At 37.2% G+C, this 20,970-nt stretch overlaps 1 protein-coding gene across 1 annotated transcript; it reads left to right on the top strand.

Annotated features, from left to right (window-relative positions):
• Positions 1 to 3,582: 3,582 nt before the first annotated feature.
• CCDC179 (coiled-coil domain containing 179) lies at positions 3,583 to 13,756 on the top strand. Its single transcript, XM_032359344.1, has 4 exons — positions 3,583 to 3,717; positions 4,546 to 4,590; positions 5,439 to 5,543; positions 13,669 to 13,756. Exons 1-4 carry the CDS (start codon positions 3,673 to 3,675, stop codon positions 13,675 to 13,677), a joined length of 204 nt encoding a protein of 67 aa, XP_032215235.1. The 5' UTR covers positions 3,583 to 3,672; the 3' UTR covers positions 13,678 to 13,756.
• Positions 13,757 to 20,970: the final 7,214 nt, after the last annotated feature.

Here is a 20,970-nt window from a genome sequence, read left to right as displayed (position 1 = left end):
CAGCAGTTGTTCCCAGTTTCTATTTCTTTCTACACCCAGAGGTGGTTTTATTGCTCGTGCTTAATCACACAACACCTGCCAGAGAGCGCCCCCTCCTAAGAGATCTCTGATCCCCTGCTCTGAAGGACTCACCCCGTCCAGTGTCCTGTGGTACCAGTCGAGCCTGGCAAAATTCCCCTCTTCGGAGATCCAGTTCCCAACTTGTGGGGTCCCTTCTCCAAACCTGTAGATTCTGACGGTTTCAGCTTCTTCCCCAACCTTATCATCAGGTAGAAGAGAATGAGTTTCTTTTGTGAGGCCCGTGAGGATAGAACGGGAACTCACCGGTTGAAGTAACAGATTCCAACCATTAGAGATGTCAAAAAACGGAATGGACTGCACTGAATTTTCTACCCATTAATTTAATCAAAGAAGAATCTGCCACAAAATTAACATATTGACAGGACTTAAAGTACAGGTGGGAGATGGGACTGGATGAAATACAAGGTTTTTTCCATTCGGTTGATTCTATGATAAAATGTAGCTATAACTACAATTACTGAGTAATTCCTCAGTTAGCAAGGAATTAACTCCCCAGTTCCTTACTTCTATTATTCTTAATGCTCATAAACAATGCTATTGTTGGAGGAGGTCACAGAAAGGATGTGACTGCAGACCCTGAAAACGTCAGAGGCTTCTCACCGCCCCCCGCCTTGTCCTTGGAATGTATGTTCTGCCTACTGCTTCCACTGTGGGGGCCATTTTCAAGGACAGAGCCCTGGTAGACTGAGGTGTGTTGTTGAGACCGTATGGACTTAATAGGTAACTAAACCCAGTTAAGTCCTCTATTTAAACTTAGATTCAAGTTTATATAAACTTCACACTTACATAAAGTTTATAAAGTTTATGTAAACTTTATATAAACTTAGATTCAAACTTAAGATTCAAGTGGGCAGGTACAGAGATCTACTCCTCTTTTGAATGCCCAAGACAAGCCTCCTATGTAAGTTTTCTTGCGTATTAAACCTGCCAACACCTACCAACATGGAGTGGTCTGCCTCTTTCCTCTGTCTCGCCTTGGCCCCCATGAACAGAGGTCAGTTTCAGATTTCACCTGGGAAATTCCCGAGTTTCTGAACCAATAGCTATGTTATTAGGTATTATCATTTCCATTTCATAAATCAGAAAGGAGAATCGTAGCTGATATAAGATCATTAACGGCCAGGATCACCCAGTTTTCAAGTGAAGGTAGTGAAGGCAGAATGTGGACACTTGTGAGTCCCACCATCTGCTTCCTAAGAAGCCTCGAGCCGCACCACTCTGAAGCATTCTGTTACAGCAGTCTCAGGGTGCCTGAAGCCAGTGAATCATTGTTGAATCATTGTTTCATTTCAGCATCAGTCCTTGTGGGTTGCTTTGCTTATATATATGTTTTGCTGAAAAAAAGGAAGAGGAAAGGCATTGAAAAGTGTTGAATGAAGAGTGATAACAACCTGACAATAGTTCCTTACTCATCAAACCCAGCAGTCCTACCTCCTGCCATGTGGACATACTTGCTACCTCCTTCAGGAATGCTCTGTCTTTAGCTACTGGATAACTCCTATCCACACTTTAAAGTATAGCCCAGACACTTCCAGATGCACTTTCGGGTTCTGTCCTTAAGATAATGTACCTGCTTTAGAGGCATTACATAAGCTAGGGGTGAATTACATAGCTAACAGGTGAATCCACTCATGGAAGCATCATCCTGGGAAGGCAAAGGTAGATGAGAAAATCAGAAGAATGGAACCAATATTAGCAGCCAAGCTGGCTCCTCCACTGGTAAGGATCCTAGCGTTACCTTGAAAGCTTCGTCCTTAAGACAGAATTTCTGCACAACATGTGGCCTATTACTACTCCCAACACACAGTTTTACTATTTCATCGTTTTTATATCTGGCTTTCCTTGAGTAATTCAGATTATTCATCTTTGTATTCCCAGGACCCAGCAAGATATAGAATAGTAAGTGTCCAAAACACATGTTCTTGAGGCAACAAGGGATAGTGGAGAAGCCACAGGATTTCAAGTCAGTTCCTGGGCTGTGATCACGAGCAAGATTACATAATTTTTCTAAGTTCTGTTCTTCCCAGAGAGGAGAGTTTCAGGAAGGAAGTGGTCAGTGGTTTCCAGCACTAGCGGTGGACAAGATTATCTAATTTTTCTAAGCCTAACTCTTCCAAGAGAACTGGCGGCAGTTACTAACACTATGCAAAAGTCACCTGATAAAAAGTGTCCATTGAATTTAGCAGGATGGTCCACCAGTGACCACTTTGAAACAAGTACCAATGGGGGTAGTAAGCATTCAAGCAGGTTGCAGTGAGCCAGATATTGCACTGGATATAAGGACGAGGACACGGAAGCCACAGACAACGCTCAGGGTTATTTACTGTAAATACAGGGGATGGACAAGTTACATCTAGCTGTTGTTCAAAGGGCTTTGGTTTATTAGTTTAATTAGGGGATGATTTGTAGCATAATGTATTTAACTGCTTAAAGAAAACAGAAAATATAGTGAGGTTAGCAAGGGGAGGGAACAATCTAGAGCACAACCCCTGAGGAGGCTCCTAGGAGTTTGAAAATAGCATGGGAACAAAAATGAACAGATTTATTATAGACAGAAAGAGAGGTAACGACTTTTTCGGTTTAGCAGAATACAGAGAAAAGGATAATGTGGATACAAACAAGGCAACAGACTTAGAGATGGTAAGGAAGTGAGGTAGCTCCAGGCCGGGCTTCTCCAAGCAATTGGTGGCAGAGCAAAGAGATCAAAGAGCACCGGCCCTGGAAAAGGACTTTGTGGGTTTAAGTCCCAGAATACCTTCTAATTGTGTCACCTCTGCAAGGTATTTAGCATACTAATGCCTGATTTCCCCCATGGTAATAACCATGCTCTTACTTTCCTGGGTTGCTGTAAGGAGTTCATGACTTCATATATATACACACACGGAGCCAACAGTGCAGACCTGCGCTCTCCTGAAGCGTGAGCCGCCCTCACTGTGTGAAGTAAGACTTGTGGGCTCAAAAGATTTCCACAGAGGAGACAGTTTGAAGGGAACACTGCGGGGTACAAAAACGAAGGAGCCAGGCAAACATTGAAGGGTGGGAAGAAGTGGTGAAAAGTCGGTTTAGTTGGAAATTGTGTACATGTCATTGGGGCGGTTCCCAAACCCCCTTCCCCTCCTTCAGCCCAGGTGTTGACAGGGGGAAGGCAGAGAGCTGGATGATCCAACAGACAGCGGTGAAGGAAGAACCATGAAGGGATGGAACTGAGAACCCTGAGGACAGGCTGCAGTGAAGGGCCACGGAATCAAGCAAGATGTCTTGAGAAGTGAGGGGTTTCCAGTGAAGGAAGCCAGAGAGTTGGGAACTTAAAGCGATGGAAATGTATTCTGTGCCTGTTGAAGAATTGTGGTAACCTGCCAGCCTCAGTTCTTCTACAGGTGAGCTCAGGACAGCAAGAACTTGACCTTTCCCTGCAGAGGACTGGAAGACAGGGACAGGGCAGGGCGCATACGGGAAGATAAAGAGAATTGTGATGGATGGGGCGGGGCTACGGGGCGGGGCTACCGGGCGGTGGGCGGTGACCCACCCAGTACTTGGTCTAGTCCCCCACTGCGTGCTGGGGGCACTCGGGGCCTCTGCATCTTAAGCAGCATGTGCCTGTGCTGTGCAGATGACGAAGCCATCCAAGTCAACCCCGTGAGTTTTCCAAGGCCCTAACCCTACCTCGGTGGCCCCTACCCTGAGCCCTGCACTGGGATTACTGGGACACTTGGGATTACGGTCGTTTGTGATCGTGGCCAATGAGGGCGGTTTGGGTGTTGAGGGTTGGGAATCCCGGGTGAAGTAGACAGACTAGATTCTGGACTGCAACAGACCCACCCAGGAGGAGGAAAAGCCCCCCACCCGGCCCCCCGCATCTTCTAGAAGCCAGGCACAATCATCTGTTGACTGACCCATTAATCTGCCCCAGAGGTGGATGGGGCTTACAGAGGTGGGGGGGGGGCAGTTTAAGTTTCCCAATATCGGGAAAGACAGGGAGGAGACTGCTTCTGGGTCTTGGGGTTGAACAACTGAATCAAACTGAAGGCAGGGGAAGGTATTTAAGGTACAATTTAGAAATTACGGGAAGCTGTGGGAACCCTACAAACCAAACAGGCAAGATCCCTGTGTCTCAGAAAACCATACCACTTGCTGGGGTTCCTCAAGCTCCCCAAATACCAGCAGAAACATAATTATTTGATTTCTTGTACACCTTTTCCTTCCATGATAAATCTCAGTTCTCTACATGTTTCTATAATGTGGTTCAAGCCTGGTTCTTTTTTCCTCAAACAATTGCCATCCTTCCCCGTGACTTTTACCTTAATGTTCTCATTCTCTCCTGCCTCTTGTAGTTGAGATAATATGCATATATTACATAAATAAAAAACAGTAGCATAGGCTTCCTATTACAATAAAGGGTATTTCTGTTTGCTCATGGTTTCTTATGGTTTGCTTTGTTTTAATTTAATTTTACATATTATGTAGGAAGGGCCAAGATGGCAACATCCTTCAGACGTCACTGCAAGGCAGGTAATGTTTAAATAAATAATTCTGGGTATTTCAAAATTGTAACTTTGTCTGTTTTATGTGTCGTGGTCCCTATATGATAGAACTTTTATTAGCTAGAAATTTCTGTGTTATCTTTCATGGAAATCTAGGATCTTGTGACTACTATTAGAATAATGTGACTACTATTAAATGCTTTATATTCTTATTTTTTAAGGTAATAGGAATTGAATGGCTAGATCATAGAGAAACCAATTTTTTCATAGTTATGAAGTAATACCACATAGTTCTCAAAGCAATTATACCATCTGCACTCCCACTGGAAGTGGATAAAAGTTTCTTTCATTCATATACTCTACACCCTAATACTCCATTATCTTCAAAGCATTCTAGTTTGAACCCTAGTAAGTACAATAGAGAACCCTTAGGTCTCTTCCACTTATAGTTGCCATGTAATAGGGACATAAAAACCTCTGCTTCACATACGCAGCACTTAAGGGAACTAAAGAATGTGCACAAATTTTGTTTTCTTATTTCTACAAAGAAAATTCCTTTGGGGCTTTTAATTAACATGATTTTTTAAATATTTATTTTAAAATAAAAGTAAACATATATATCCATGAGCCTTAGATCCCGCAGTTGAAGTGAGTAAATAGTCTCATTAGAAAACTCTAGAGACACTCCAATGTGTTTTCTTCATCTATGAACCACATATTTGAAGAAAGATTTTTCCTACTTTTATGTAGCTATGTAAACCATATCCACTGATTGTGTTTATCTTTTTTTATTGACACTAACCAAAAATATAGTAAGCATGTTGAATTTTTATGGTTTAAAAAGTATAATTTGTTTTCCTTTTAATTTTCCAAAAGTCCAGAGATAAACGTATTGAGAATATGAAGAACCTAAGGAAGGAGAAGAGGAGATTTACTAAAAGGTTTGCAAGACCTGCTCCTCTTCCAGAACCAGGACTCCTAGTAAGTACAATAGAGAGACTTCACTAAAATTAACAGGTCCTTAACTGCAAAAGACACCCTCATTTTTAATTTATGTAGTACTCTAAGTTTTGTTTTTCCTCTTTCCTTTGAAAAATCTGTAATTGTAGTCTGGGAAATTACCTTAAAAGTCCTCTAGTCAAATTCTCATTTATTATTTAAATCTTTCTCTCTCTCTCTCTCTCTTTTTTGTCTGATAAACTGTACCTTATTGATGGTATGTGACAAGGTGGGTCTCTCTTCTTGAGAGAGTCAGAGATGGATTCCAGGCCAGGAGAGTCTCAGTGTGTTGGCAAGTGAGTTAGGGCAAGGACTCCCTAGCAGCTGAGGGCTCCTCTCTTCCTCTTGTTCTCTCTCTATGTTTGGGGACTCCTGCTCTTTGGTGGGCATGTGGACCATAAAGTCCACCACCCACATGGCTGTAGCCAATTCATTGTTATACCCGGAAACGAGCTTGACAGAGTGTTCATTGAGAGTAATGCCAGCCTCAGCATCAAAGATGGAAGAGTGAGTGTCACTGTTAAAGTTGCAGGAGACAACCTGGTCAGTGTAGCCCAGAGTTTCATTGAGGGGACCCTCTGATGCCTGCTTTACCACCTTTTCCAGGGAGCTTTCTCCAGGCAGCAGATCAGATCCATAACTAACCCACTGGGGGTGGAGACATGGAAGACCATGCCAGTGAGCTTCCCATTCAGCTCAGCAATGGCCTTGCCCATAGCCCTGGCAATACCAACAGAAGCAGGAATGATGTTCTGAGTAGCCCTTCGGCCATCATACTACAGCTTCCCAGAGAGCTCACCCACAGTCTTTTAGATGGCAGTGATGGCATGGAATGTGGTCTTAAGTCTCTCCACAATGTCAAAGTTGTCATGGATGACCTTGGCCAAAGGGGCCAAGCAGTTGTGATGCAGAAGGCATTGATGATAATCTTCAGGGAGAAGATGTCATACTTCTCATGTTTCACACCCATCACAAACATGGGAGCATTAGCAAAAGGGATAGGGATAATGACCTTCTTCTCTCCACTCTTCAAGTGAGCCTCAGCCTTCTCCATGATGGTGAAGACACCAATGTACTCCACAAAATATTCAACAAGAACATCACCCCATTTGATGTCAGTGGGCTTTTGCTCCTGCAAGATGGAGATGACATGATGGGTTTCTAGGTCTAGGTCTCAGTCTTGACTGTGACATTGGATTTGTCAGGGTAGAATCATACTGGAACATTCAGACCATGTAGCTGCGATCAATGAAAGGGTCATGAGTGGTGACAATATCCAGTTTTTCAGAGTTAAAAGCAGCCCTGATGACCAGGAACCCATTATGTCCATCCATTTACTTTAACCTTTGCCATTGTGTCTCAGGGACCTGGGTGGCACTGAACAAAAAGATGTGGCTGGGTTTTGAATGGGGAGGAGGGTAGAGCCTATTTAAATCTCCTTTCCAACAGTCTCCTGGAGATGATGTGGTTTAATGGAAAGAGCAAGATCTGAGGAAACCACATTATTCTGGTTTCCAGTTTTTGCTTTACCATATATGATCTTGACTGCCCCAAATCATTATCTGAATCTTTTGGATTATATTACTTGGAAAATAAATCTCTTGGCAAATAGTTATTCAGCCTAGGCTTAATAACTTGCAACATCATAAAAGTCTACACCAATCACAGCTTATTGCCTCTCTGCACATCTTTTATTTTTTTTTTAATTTAAATTTTAGTTAACATACAGTGCAATATTGTTTTCAGGAATAGAACTCAGGGTTTCTCTACTTACATACAACACTCAGTGCTCATCATAACAAGTGTCCTCTTTAATACCCATTGCCCATCTAGCCCCTCCCATACATTCATCTGTTTTGTTTCTTAAATTCCACATATGAGTGAAATCATATGGTATTTGTCTTTGACTAACTTATTTTGCTTAGCATAATACACTCTAGCTCCATCCACATCATTGCAAATAACAAGACTTTATTCTTTTTGAATACACACACACCACATCATCTTTATCCATTTCTCTCTTGAGGGACATTGGGACTCTCTCCGCATTTTGGCTATCATTAATAATGCTGCTGTGAACATCAGGGTGCATGTGCCCCTTTGAATCTATATTTTTATATCCTTTGGGTAAATACCTAATAGTGAAATTGCTGGATTATAAGGTAGCTCTATTTTGAATTTTTTGAGGAACCTCCATACTGTTCTATAGAGTGGTTGTACCAGTTTGCATTCCCACCAACAGTCATCTTTGCATCTCTTTGGCATGGATTTAAAAGTGCTTCCAAATAACCTGTCATATGGCCTCCATGAGACTTTTATATGTAGTGTTAATTATATTTCTTGTAGCCAAACATAAATCCAATGGCCCTCCCTTTTAAAGGCCTTCAGATATTTGAGGAAAACTACTATCTTCCTTCATATTCAGCTTTTCCTCAGGATGAAAATCCTCATTTTCCTCATCCATTCCTCTTTAACACTAGTAGTAAGTCCTGGCCTTATTTAGGCAAACTTCAGGATCAGAATTATATTTTATTATAAAAAGAGATTTGGAAAAAATTACATTTCCAGTAATCAAGATTTTTTTCTGTTGGTTTTGTTTTTGAAAGAAAATATTTTATAAGTACAATTAATGAACAGCTATGGCAGGTAGGAATTGTTAACATTAGCTCCTTATCAGAGAAACTCAACTTTAGTGGCTTAACCAAATAGAAGTATATTTTTTCTCCAAAGAAAAGCTCCTGACCTAGACCTAAAGCTGACGTGATGGTTCCAAAAATCACTAAAGAAGTTCCAGGTTCCCTCCATCGTTATGATCTTTTCAAACTTTTCACATGACTTTCATCCTCATGGTCTCAAAAGGCTTCTACAATAGTAGATGTGTCTACATTCCAATAGAAAACAGTACAGAACTAAGGACAAAAAGTATATGCCAGCAGCTAAGTCAACTCCCATTTGATCAGGAAAAGAGCCTCCTTCATATATGTATATATGAAATATATATATAAAATATATTTATAAATAAAGTCTTGGTTGTGGTAATGGTCTCATGTTGTACACGTGCCAAAATATTTTAAAAGGTGCACTTTATTTTTATTGTTTTAAAGATTTTATTTATTTATTTGAGAGAGAGAGAGAGAGAGAAAGTGGGGAGGGAGAGAGGGAGATGCAGGCTCCCTGCTGAGCAAGGAACATGGAGCCCTGGGATCATGACCTGAGGCGAAGGTGGAAGTGTAACTGACTGAGACATCCAGGCACCCCTAAAATGTGCATGTTTAATATGCACAATTTATTGTATGTCAATTATACTTCAATAAAGCAGATAATATATATGTATTTATATGTTACATTGGATTTACTCTGAGTTGTGTAATTCTATTAGTTTTGACAAAGCATAATGTCCACGACAGTAACAAACAGAATAGTTTCACTACCACAAATATCCTATGTGTTCTACCTATTCATCCCTCCTTCTTTCCTCCTCCCCTGCCTCAAGCCACTAGCAATCACAATTTTTTTTAAAGATTTTATTTATTTATTTGAGAGAGCACGTGCGAGTGTGAGCGAGCGTGTGCACAAGCGGGGGAGGGGTTCAAAGGGAGAAGCAGACTCCCTGCTGAGCCGGGAGCCTGCACTGGGGCTCTATCCCAGGACCTGGGGATCATGACCTGAGCTGAAGGCAGACCCTTAGCCAACTGAGCCACCCAGGTGCAACCCCCCCTTTTTTTTTTTTTTTGCAATCACTTAAGTTTTTACTGTCTCTATAGTTTTGCCTTTTCCAGAATGTCATATAGTTGGAATCTTACAGGATGTAACCTTTCAGATTGCCTTCTTCCACTCAGCAATATGCATTTCATGGCTTGATAACCCATTTTTTTAATCACTGAATAATATTCCATTATATGGATGTATCACAGTTTATTCATGTACCTATTGAAAGACACCATCGTTGGTTCCAAATTTTAGTAATCATGAATTAAGCTGCTATAAATATTGGTGCACAAGTTTTTGCATGAACATAAATTTTCAGCTAATTTGGGTAAATTAAATACAATTGCTGGATAATATGGTAAAATATGTTGAGTTTTATAAGAAACTGGAAAATTGCCTTCCAAAGTAGCTGTGTAATTTTGGATCCCCACCAACAATGAATGAGAGTTCCTGTTGTTCCATCTCCTTGCTAACCTTTGATATGATCAGTGTTTCGGATTTTAGCCATTTCGACAGGTGTATAGTGATAACTCATTGTTTTCATTTGCAATTCCATATTAACATATACTATTGAAAATATTTTCATATGTTCATCTGCTCTCTGTATAACTTCTTTGGCACAGTGTCTGTTTCAATATTTTGCCCACTTTTTAATTGAAGTCATTTTCTCATGAGTTTTAACAACCATTTGTATACTTTGTATGCCAGTTCTTTATAAGATATGCATTTTTGTAAATATTTTCCCCTAGTCTCTGCCTTTTTTAATTCTTCTAAAAGTGTCTTTCCCAGAGTAGAGGTTTTTGATTTTAATGAAGTCTAATGTATTAACTATTTCTTTCATGGAACTTGCCTTTGGTATTGTATCTAAAAACTCCCAAGATCACATAGACTTTTCTCTTGCGTTATCTTAAGAGTTTTACAGTTTTGCATTACATTATCCATCTGTTCTTGCATCTTGCCCACTTATCCATTAGAGCCCTTAGCATATTGATAATAATTATTTTAAATTCCCAGTTTGATCATTCCAAAATCTCTGCCATAACTGAGTCTGAATCTGATGCTTCCTTTGTCTCTTCAGACTTTTTTTACTTTTTAGCATGTCTTCTGTTTTTGATGTTGTTAAGAGCCAGACATGATATACTGAGTAAGTTAGAAATTGAGATAGATAAACCTTTAGAGTAGGTTTTGTGTATACCTGGCTAGGATTTAGGCTGTGTTGTCTGTTTGTTGTAGCTGCGGCATACGAGATAAAAATTTACTCTGTATTTTTGTGTCTCCTCTTGTATTTTATTTCCCCTAGAGCCTCTTAAATAAGATCTGAGGCTTGTAGTTCTTTAAGCTAACTTCCCTGATGTTATATAGAAGCCTTATTATTTGGTGGTAAGTTGTTGTGGAGGGGAGCATTTTATAGACCTATGAATAGATCTCAGTCTTTTAGAGAGCCTGTGTCCCTAGGACATGAATTTCCCAACAACTACTTAGCTACCCTTACCCTTAAGTGAAACAGGAAGGCTACAGGGGACTGGAGTTGCGTATTTCCCTCTGCTAGGTAGGAAGAGTCTGGATTTGGCTATTTTCCTTCCCTACATCAGTAAGGGATTAATAAAACCCAAATTGGTTGTGATAAAATAGTTTCCCTTGACGGCATGACCTGTTGGAGGAGAGAGAGCTCAGGAGACTTTCATAATAGCTACTCTTCCTCTCCCACTGCTGGAAGCAAAAGATTTTCCCCCTAATTATCACAATAAGACCTGGGGGTACTTCTAGAGGTAAAACTCAAGGAATATGCAGGCCTTGCTAAGACAGATTCCCCCACCCTAAGTCTGGAACCTTTAAGCTAATCCACAGTGAGTTTCAGCAATTCATTCATTAAAGTTGGAGTGTTCTGTTAGAAAAGTATTGGCTCCAACAACATCATTTGTGTCTTGTTTGTCCCATGACCTCAATTCTCCAATGGATCTAAGAAAAGTTGTTGATTTTTACTTCAGCTTTTTTTTTGTGAGGATGGGACTGATGATTCCCAAGTTCTTTTACATGTCAGACTGGAAACCCCCACTCATATGTCTTTGCTCAAAACTGAGTCACTAGCCACCCAAAGCTGCAATATGTTTAAGTGGTGAAAAGCTGACCTGGCTTCTTTGTTGCTCTGAAGAGAATTAAGGTTCCATTAGTGTGGATGAAAGTACTTTCTTTTCTCAGGCTGTGATGGTCCTCCTCCTATAATATACCCTCCTCCTTTAGTTTTAGAATAAATACAGATTATGAGTAACAGTTCCACTCTTCAGCTTTTTTTTTTTTTCCCTTCTGTTTTTCTTTGCCTAGTCAAGGGAGCCTATGCATTGCCACCCAGAAACTCAGGATCCTCAACCTTATAGTTACTGCACTGTCTTAAATATCTACAAAGTTCTTCCCTTGCAGATATGCTAGTGTTTGAAATACCACCCACATAATCATGGCCTCTGAGATATGCATTAAAATATGTCTGCACAACATATTTTACATCTATATAGTGATCCCTTAATAAAGTATAATTATATGGGATGGGGGGAAGCAGTGATTCCTGAGACCACCCTTCTCTAAGGCAATTACCACCACTCCTGAACCCTTTAAATTTTGAATCATTTCTACACATCAGTTTGGCTAATTTTGCTATCTCACTGCAAGTTCAGATATCTTGGGCCATCAGTCTTCTCCCTTCATGACTTGCCCCTCAACAACAAACCATTTAGGATTCTTCCATTAAAAAGCTCCCCCCGCCAATTTTTTTTCCTTGATTTACTAGATGGTTTTTATAGAAATGCCTAAAGACTTGTTCCATATCAATGATCCAATGAACACACTTGAGCTTTCAGAGACAAAATATCTCCAAATAAATAAAAATATATAAAACAAAAGCATGATGTATGAGAAGCTGGAGTTCAGTCTAGTACTTAGTACCTTTTCTCCTTACTATAAGGATTCTTAGAATTGTCTTCAAAACAGCTAGACATTTTTGCCCTGGCAGTATTAGGCAGTCATGAGAGCTATGATATCCTATAAAAGAGAACATAAACCCTTTGCCCAAGAAAGAACATCAAGGGGCTCAAAGCCTCAAAGTACACACTATGCTAACAGGCTTCTCAGGACTCACCAAAGAGTAATAATAGCAAGGAGCTACTGTGAAAATCTTATTCTAGTGTTTCTTCTATATATTGACCAAGATGTATAGTGTATCATATTTAAGCTTGAACTCTCAGTGCTTCTCAAATGAGGTCAGGACCAATTTTGTGTCATTTGGTTTGGTTCGGTTCAGTTTAATTTTCAAACCACTGTGGACTGTCATTTTGTAACATATGATCAAAATGTCATAGCAGTATCAAATTATTATAAATGAACATAAATGTTCATTCTCAATTTGTCTAACTAATCTTGTTGTAAGGTGTAATGACTGTTAGGCTAGACTAAAACCAGACCACACAGAATAACACATCTTTAAATTGTACTGGTCCTTTCACTTTCTTCCCCTTACATCTTTTGCAAATTGTTGGGTTATAAGCAGTGCCCCTACTAAATACCCTCTTCTCTTTTTCTTTCTTCTTAAATTGTTTTTTTGCCTCAGGAAAAAGTATAACAACAGTATTTGTACAACTTTAATGGCTTGAGATAAAGATAAAAACATGAGTCCATACATACAGGTAGTTTTCATATAGGAGTTGTGCCCGGTAGGACAGAGGATGTATGATTAGGCTAGAGCAACTAGTTGTAAAAATTTTGGAAAAGAATTTTTATTTTGATGTTTGTCTGCTTAAAGTATCTATAACAAAGCTGTATCCTAATTATTTTATTAATAATCATTATCATGGACATTAAAATAATCATGAAATATTATTTTATGGTTGAGTTCCTGCCAATACTGATATATATACCCTTTCTATATTTACTTAATTGTTGCTGTTGCTTACTTTAATTGAAGATTAAAAAATTCTCAACAGATACACATAGCATGCTTTCTTGGCCCACCACAGACCAAAAGACTGGAAAAGAAAACCCCTATGTTTAAAAACTCTATCACACCCACAATGGTTAGAAGTGACTTTAACCCTTTCTTCCCTGTTATTTTTGGTTTCTACAAATTCTTCCTGCTTGTGGTGTTTGTTATATAACTCAGAGGAAAAAAAACACTTTATATCATATTCATATGAATTATTTCATAATATTGCTTTTCATATCTGGCTACTATCTGAATGTAATGTTGTGATAATTTAGAATAGCATTTTTAGCTCTTTATGAAATTCTTTTTGTGTAAGAAAGTCTACTCCCGTTGATATCTTTCCCAGATAATTTATAACTTTGTATAAATTTTTCCTTATATACATTTCAATTGAACTTATTTTTCTTTATTACTTTAATTTTTTTCTAGTGGACATAAAGCTGGAGTCTGTGTGGAAGAAATCATGCCAGATGAAAATGTGCAGATTAATAACATCAAGTGGCATTTTTAATTTGACTTCATTTGAAAAATAAAAGCCATACTCTGCCATTTCAACAAAATAAATGCAGTACAACCATCTAACATCCAAGCCAGAGGGTCTAGAATTTTATTAAATAACTTAACTCATTATCAATTTCTTTTCTATGGTAAATTTGAGATCTTCTACTTTTCAACAAACAATTATACAGGCCTTTAAAAATTATATACTCCTCTTTAAATTTTTGCAATTAAATTTATGACTTATCTAAAAGTTTAGAATTATACTTTAATAACAGGGGAAGTGCCCCTAACTTGGGAGCAGCCAAATATATAAATCAGTTAATAACAAACTTAAAGAAATTCATTGATAATAATACAATAGTAGTAGGGAATTTTAACATCCCATTCACAGCAATGGACAGATCATCTAAGCAAAAGACCAATGAGGAAACAAGGGCTTTGAATAGCACACTGGGCTAAATGGACCTAATAAATATAGTCATTACATTCCATCCTAAAGCAACATAATACTCATTCTCTTCCAGTGTACATGGAACTTTCTCAAGAATAGATCACATACTGGGTCACAAGTCAGGCCTAAGACTGAGGTCATACCATGCATATTTTCAGACCATAATGCTGTGAAACTTGAAGTCAACTGCAAGAAAAAAATGGAAAGATTACAAATACATGGAGATTAAAGAACATTCTACTAAAGAATGGATTAACCAGGATATTAAAGAAGAATTAAAAAAAAATACATGGAGGCAAATGAAATGAAAATATGACAGTCCGAAACCTCTGGGATGTGACAAAGGTGGGTCCTAAGAAAGTAGTATATAGCCATACAGGCCTTCTTCAAGAAGCAAGAAAAGCCTCAAATATACAATCTAGCTTTACACCTAAAGGAACTGGAAAAAGAACAGTAAATAAAACCTAAATCCACCAGGAGAAGGGAAATAATAAAGACCAGAGGAGACATAAATGATATACAAATTAAAAAAAAAAAAAAAGTAGAACAGATCAACAAAACTAGGAGCTATTTCTTTGAACGAATAACCAGACTTACCAAAAAGAGAAAGGACCCAAATAAAATCATGAATAAAAGAAAGGAGATTACAATCAACACAAACACAACTGTAAAAGAATGTCATGAGCATTATATGCCAACGAATCAGGCAATCTGGAAATGGATGAATTCCTAGAAACATAAACATAAACCAAAACTGAAACAGGCAGAAATAAAAAACCTGAACAGACCCATAGACAGAAAAGTAACTAAAAATTTTCCAAAAAACAAGAGTCCAAGGCCTGATGGCTTCCCAGGGGAATTGTATCAAACATTTAAAGAAGAAATAATATGTATTCTTCTGAAACTCTTCCAAAAAACAGAACTGGAAGGAAAACTTCCAAACTCATTCTATGAGGCCAGCATTACTTGATCCCAAAACCAAAGACCCCACTATAAAAGAAAAATTACAGCTCAATATCCCTGGTGAATATGGATGCAAAAATTCTCAACAAGAAACTAGCTATTCAAATCCAATAGCACATTAAAAGGACTGTTCACCATGACCATGTGGGATTTATTCCTGGGCTGCAGGGGTGGTTCATATCCATAAATCAATCAATGTGATATACCACATTAATTCAAGAAAAGATAAGAATGATATGATCTTTTCAACAGATCCAAAAAAAAAAAAAAAAAGCATTTAACAAAATACAGCATCCTTTCTTGATAAAAACCCTTAAGATAGTAGGGATAAAAGGAAAATATCTGCACATCATAAAGGCAATATTTGAAAGATCCACAGCTTATATCCTCCTCAATGGGGAAAAACTGAGAGCTTTTCCCATAAGGTCAGGAACATGACAGGGATATCCACCCATGCTCACTGTCATTCAGCATAGTACTAGAAGTCCTAGCCTCAGCAGTCAGAAAACAAAAAGAAATAGAGATCATCCTAAACAGCAAGGAAGAAGTCAAACTTTCACTCTTTGCAGACAACCTGATATTCTATGAAGAAACCTAAAAGACTCTGCCAAAAAATTGCTAGAACTTATACAGTAATTCAGCAAACTCAGGATATAAGATGCACAGAAGTCTGTTTCATTTTTACACATCAATAATGAAGCACCAGAAAGGAAAATTAAGGAATTGATCCCATTTACAGTTGCACCAAAAGCCAGAAGATACCTAGAAGATACCTCTTTTTAACCAAAGAGGTAAAAGATCTGTACTCTGAAAACAACAGAACACTTATGAAAGAAATTGAGGAAGCACAGAGAAATGAAAAAATATTTCATGCTCATGGATTGGAAGAACAAATACTGTTAAAATGTCTACACCACCCAAACAATCTACACATTCAATGTAATCCCTATGAAAATACCACCAGCATTTTTCACAGAGCTAGAACAAAAAATTCTAAAATTTTTATGAAACCGGAATAGCCAAAGGAATTTTGAAAAAGAAAACTGAAGCTAATGGCATCACAAAGCTGTAATCATCAGGACAGTATGGTACTAGCACAAAAACAGTTATGATCAATGGAACAAAATAGAGAATTCAGAAATGGACCCTCAACTATGTGGTCAACTAATCAAATAAGCAGAAAAGACTATCCAATGGAGAAAAGATAGTCTCTATAATAAATGGTGTTGGTAAAATTGGACATCCCCATGCAGAAAAATGAAACTGGACCACTTCCTTATACCATACAGAAAAATAAACTCAAAATTAATGAAAGACCTAAGTGTAATACAGGAATCCATCAAAATCCTAGAGAGGAACACAAGCAGAAACCTCTTTGAACTCAGCCACAGCAACTTCTTACTAGACACGTCTCTGGAGGCAAGGGAAACAAAAGCAAAATAAACTATTAGGACTTCCTCAAGATAAAAATGTTCTGCACAGCAAAGGAAACAATAAAACTAAAAGGCAACTTATGGAATGGGAGAAGATATTTGCAAATGACATATTCGATAAAGGGCTAGTATCCAAAATCTATAAAGAACTTATCAAACTCAACACTCCAAAAAATAAAAAATCCAGTTAAGAAATGGGCAGAAAACATGAACAAACATTTCTCCAAAGAAGAGATACAAATGGCTAGACACATGAAAAGATGTACATCATCACTTGGCTTCAAAGAACTACAAATCAAAACCACAATGAGATACCGCCTCACACCAGTCAAAATGACTAAAATTTAAAACTCTGGAAACAATAGATGTTGGCAAGAACGGGGAGAAAGAGGAAAACTCTCATACTGTTTGTGGGAATGCAAACTGGTATAACCCTCTGGAAAACATTATGGAGGTGCCTCAAAAAGTTAAAAATAGAACTACCCTATCACCCAGCAATTGCACTAGCAGGCATTTATCCAAAGGATACAAACATAGTGATTTGAAGGGACACATGCACGCCAGTATTTATAGCAGCATTATCAACAATAACCAAAATATGGAAAGAGTCCAGATGTCCATCAGCTAATGAAGGAAGATGTGGTGTGTATATATATATTATATTACATATAATGTGTAGTGTGTGTGTGTGTATGTAACATCTGTGAGATTTATATCTATATAATGGAATATTACCATATATATATACAGTGCAATATTACTCAGCCATCAAAAAGAATGAAATCTTGCCATTTGTAATGACATGAATGGAGCTATAGTGTAGTATGCCAAGTGAAATAAGACAATCAGAGACAAATATCATACAATTTCACTCATATATGGAATTTAAGAAACAAAATCGATGAACACCATTGAGGAAGGGAAGGAAAAATAAGATACAAACAGGGAGGGAGGGAAACCACGAGACTCTTACCTATAGGAAACAAACAGAGCTGTTGGCAGGGAGGTGGGTGGGGGAATGGGGTAAATGGGTGATGGCATTATGGAGGGCACTTGTAATTAGCACTGAATGTTATATACAAGAGATGAATCACTAAATTCTACCCATGAAACTAACAGTACACTATATGTTAACTAAAATTTAAATAAAATCTGAAAAAAAAACCCAAAAAATAATACAGGAAAAGAGATTTCCTTTGTTATATATTTATGACATATGTTTAAACAAAATGTTTAAAATCTTTACACAGTCCTAGGGAAGAGTTATAACTAAAGACTATGTTATATCTTATACTGCAAATAAGCTATCATGTAATTAAAATTTTCATTTAAGGTAAAATTTGAATATTGAATTAAATTTTACTTTTACATATAAAATGATAATCACATCTGTCTTTGTAAAATGCTGTCTTAATTCCATAAGTAATTTCTAACATGTAAATGCAAGTATCACAATTATTTTATATATTACTGACTACTGAATTAACAAAGATATTATATTCAGTGACTGATTTGCAGTTTCCAAAATAAAAGAAACAAAATGAACCCCATTTATTGCCTGGAGGAGTATTTCAGATCTGTACAGATCTGTTTACTCTTTGTCTGTTATCAATACCCAATGTCTATTACCAAATCAAAATTCTTAGGCCTGCCAAGAAATAGAAAATTGTAACATATAATCAAAAGGAAATCAGGTCAATAGAAAGAGATCCAAAATGAAAAGAGATGACAGACTTAAACATCTATTATTCATATGTTGGTTATGCTCAGCAGTTTAAAGAAAAATGTGGCATAAATGAAAGATATTAAAAAGGACTAAATGGAACTTTTAGAACTGGAAAATACCTGAAAGTTCGAATTTCACCAAGTGACAGTATATTTCGTATAAAAAAAGAAGTCACTGAAATTTAAGATATAGTGACTATAGCAATAGAAATAGTACAAACTGAAGCAAAATGGAAAATGATTAGCTCCTTGCTGAATTGTGAGATAATATCAAGTGATCTAACATACGAATAATTAGAAATATCTGAATGCAGTAGGATGGGAGTAAAAAAAAAAATCCCCAAATGTTTCCAATTTGGTGAACATGAATCCCACAAATCCAGAAATTTTAATAAACACCAAGCAAGATAAAGACCAGAACTTACCAAAGTACCTGAGAGTCAAACTACTGAAAAACACCAAAAAGGGAAAGGAAACATCATGGGGGACTAGGGTATAATATCATCAGAAAACAAGTAAACCAGGATGATATCTTTAAAGGAAAAAAAAAAGTCAACTTATGTTTTATATGGAGCAAAGATATCCTTCAAAACTGAAAGGAAAAATGCAGAATATTGCCCCCAAAAAAGCATATCACTAGCAGACTTGCAGGATAAATTTCTTTAGACAGAAGGAAAATGGTATCAGATAAATTTTGGATCTTCATGAAACAATGAAGAGCTCTGGAAATGACACATATATGTGTAAATATGAAAGGATTCCAATTTTTAATTTATAAAATAATTGACTGTTTTAAGCAAAACTAACATTTTGGTGTTAATAACATGCGGTGATAAAAATATACGGCAACAATAAGGGGTGGGAGAGGGCTAATGGATATACAATTCCTTGAAAGATTATATTTTACACAAAAAAGTATATTGTTTGAAGGGAGACTCAGATTTTAAGGAATACATACTGTAAATACTAGAGAAACTGACACATACACAAAGAGATATAGCTACTTGTGAAGATAAATATGGAATGCTGAAAATTCATCCAAAGAAGAAGAAAAAAAGAATGGATTTGAAAATAAAACAAATGGCAAGATGATCGATCCCAAACTGATCAATAGCTACATTAAATGCAAATGGCCTAAACGCTCCAACTAAAAGGAAGTAGCGAGAATTGTGAAGGATTTTCAATTTTAATTGTGCAATATAACAAGTTAGATTACTATACTTTCATAGACTCTGGCAGAAAACAAAGGACTTTGTCACTTCAAGTGCATGCTTACATTGGTTTCCTTTGACTCCCAAGTCTCATGGAGGGCAGGTAGGCCCAGGTGGATGCTGTGCATACAGTGAGTTTGTATCACAGCTAAGGAAGCCCCAATCTTCTATAAGAGGTTACTAGCAAACCTACCCAACTTTTTGTCTGGAGGAGACATAATCTCTATTATGCTAGACAGCAAACAAACCTGCTCCAGAGGAGAATATATCTTCCAAGTTTGCTTATTGTACAAACATCCTTGAAAAGACAGTCTAGAATAAAAAATATTAAAACCTTTGCTTACAAAACAGAAACATGAAAGACCCATAGAAAAATTTCTCCCAACAGACAGATACTGTCAAACTAAATTTTTGAAATGCAAAAAGAACTACAAACTATTCAAAACACATTTTGATATAAATGTTAATAGGTTTAAAAATTAAATATATAAAATGAAAACAAAAATCTTAAAACTAAAATGGCTATATTAAAAACATAAGTTGGTTGTCTGAACAAGTCATATTATTGGAGCTCGATGTACATTTTATAGTGATAAAAGGTTCACACAAAATAATAATCATAAACATATGCACTCAATAACAGAGCATCAAAATATATTAAGCAAAAACTGGACTGGAAGAATTCAAAGAACAGACAAATCCACAATTATAACTGAAATATAAACATTCCTCTCTTAGAAATAGATGAGAAAATTAAATGACATTACCAGCCAATTACTTTACTGATATTTAAAGAATACCCCAACACAAACAGAACACATATACTTTTAAAGTACACCATGAGACTATAAAATAGACCACCTACTGGGCCATAAAGTAACTCCAGGTGGATTTCATAGGATTGAAGTGATAATATGTACTTTGGTCACAGACACACACACACACAATAAAAAAAAAAAGGTTTTAGAACTAATTATAGAATATAAACTTTCCATAAAGTGGACAAAAGATTTTAACTATTTCTAAAAAGATATTCAAATAGCCAAGATGTAAATGAAAATGTGGTAAATTCAAATTAATACCACTCTACACCCATTTGAATTTGTGAAACTTAAAAAGCTGATAGTACCAAAAAAAAAAAAAAAAGCTGCCAGTACCAACTTTGGCTAGAATAAGAAGCAATTGGTACTTTCTTACTTCCATCATTGCTACGGAAATGGCAAAAGCGCCATAACTTACAAAAAAAAATTCCTAACAGTTTTCCATACATGTGAAATATGACCCAGTTATTCCACTCAGTTGTTCACGGAAGCGAAATAAACATGTTCAGACAAAGAATTGTACATGACCATATAGAGCTTTGTTCATAACGGCCTGAAAGTGCAAATAGCCCATTAAGTCCACAGATAGAAAAACTGATTTTTCAAATGTTGTATATCAGCCACCT

This window comes from Mustela erminea, chromosome 9, assembly GCF_009829155.1.
Source record: "Mustela erminea isolate mMusErm1 chromosome 9, mMusErm1.Pri, whole genome shotgun sequence".
Classification (NCBI taxonomy): Eukaryota; Metazoa; Chordata; class Mammalia; order Carnivora; family Mustelidae; genus Mustela; species Mustela erminea.
This window is presented reverse-complemented; position numbering and strand designations above follow the sequence as displayed.

What these genes read in the sequence shown, in the direction of transcription:
- CCDC179 (XM_032359344.1), top strand. Translation starts at nt 3,673, where the DNA reads ATGTGCCTGTGCTGTGCAGATGACGAAGCCATCCAAGTCAACCCC. An exon ending in AAGCCATCCAAGTCAACCCC is followed by an intron (nt 3,718 to 4,545) that starts GTGAGTTTTCCA and finishes CATATTATGTAG; the next exon opens with GAAGGGCCAAGATGGCAACA. An exon ending in CAGACGTCACTGCAAGGCAG is followed by an intron (nt 4,591 to 5,438) that starts GTAATGTTTAAA and finishes ATTTTCCAAAAG; the next exon opens with TCCAGAGATAAACGTATTGA.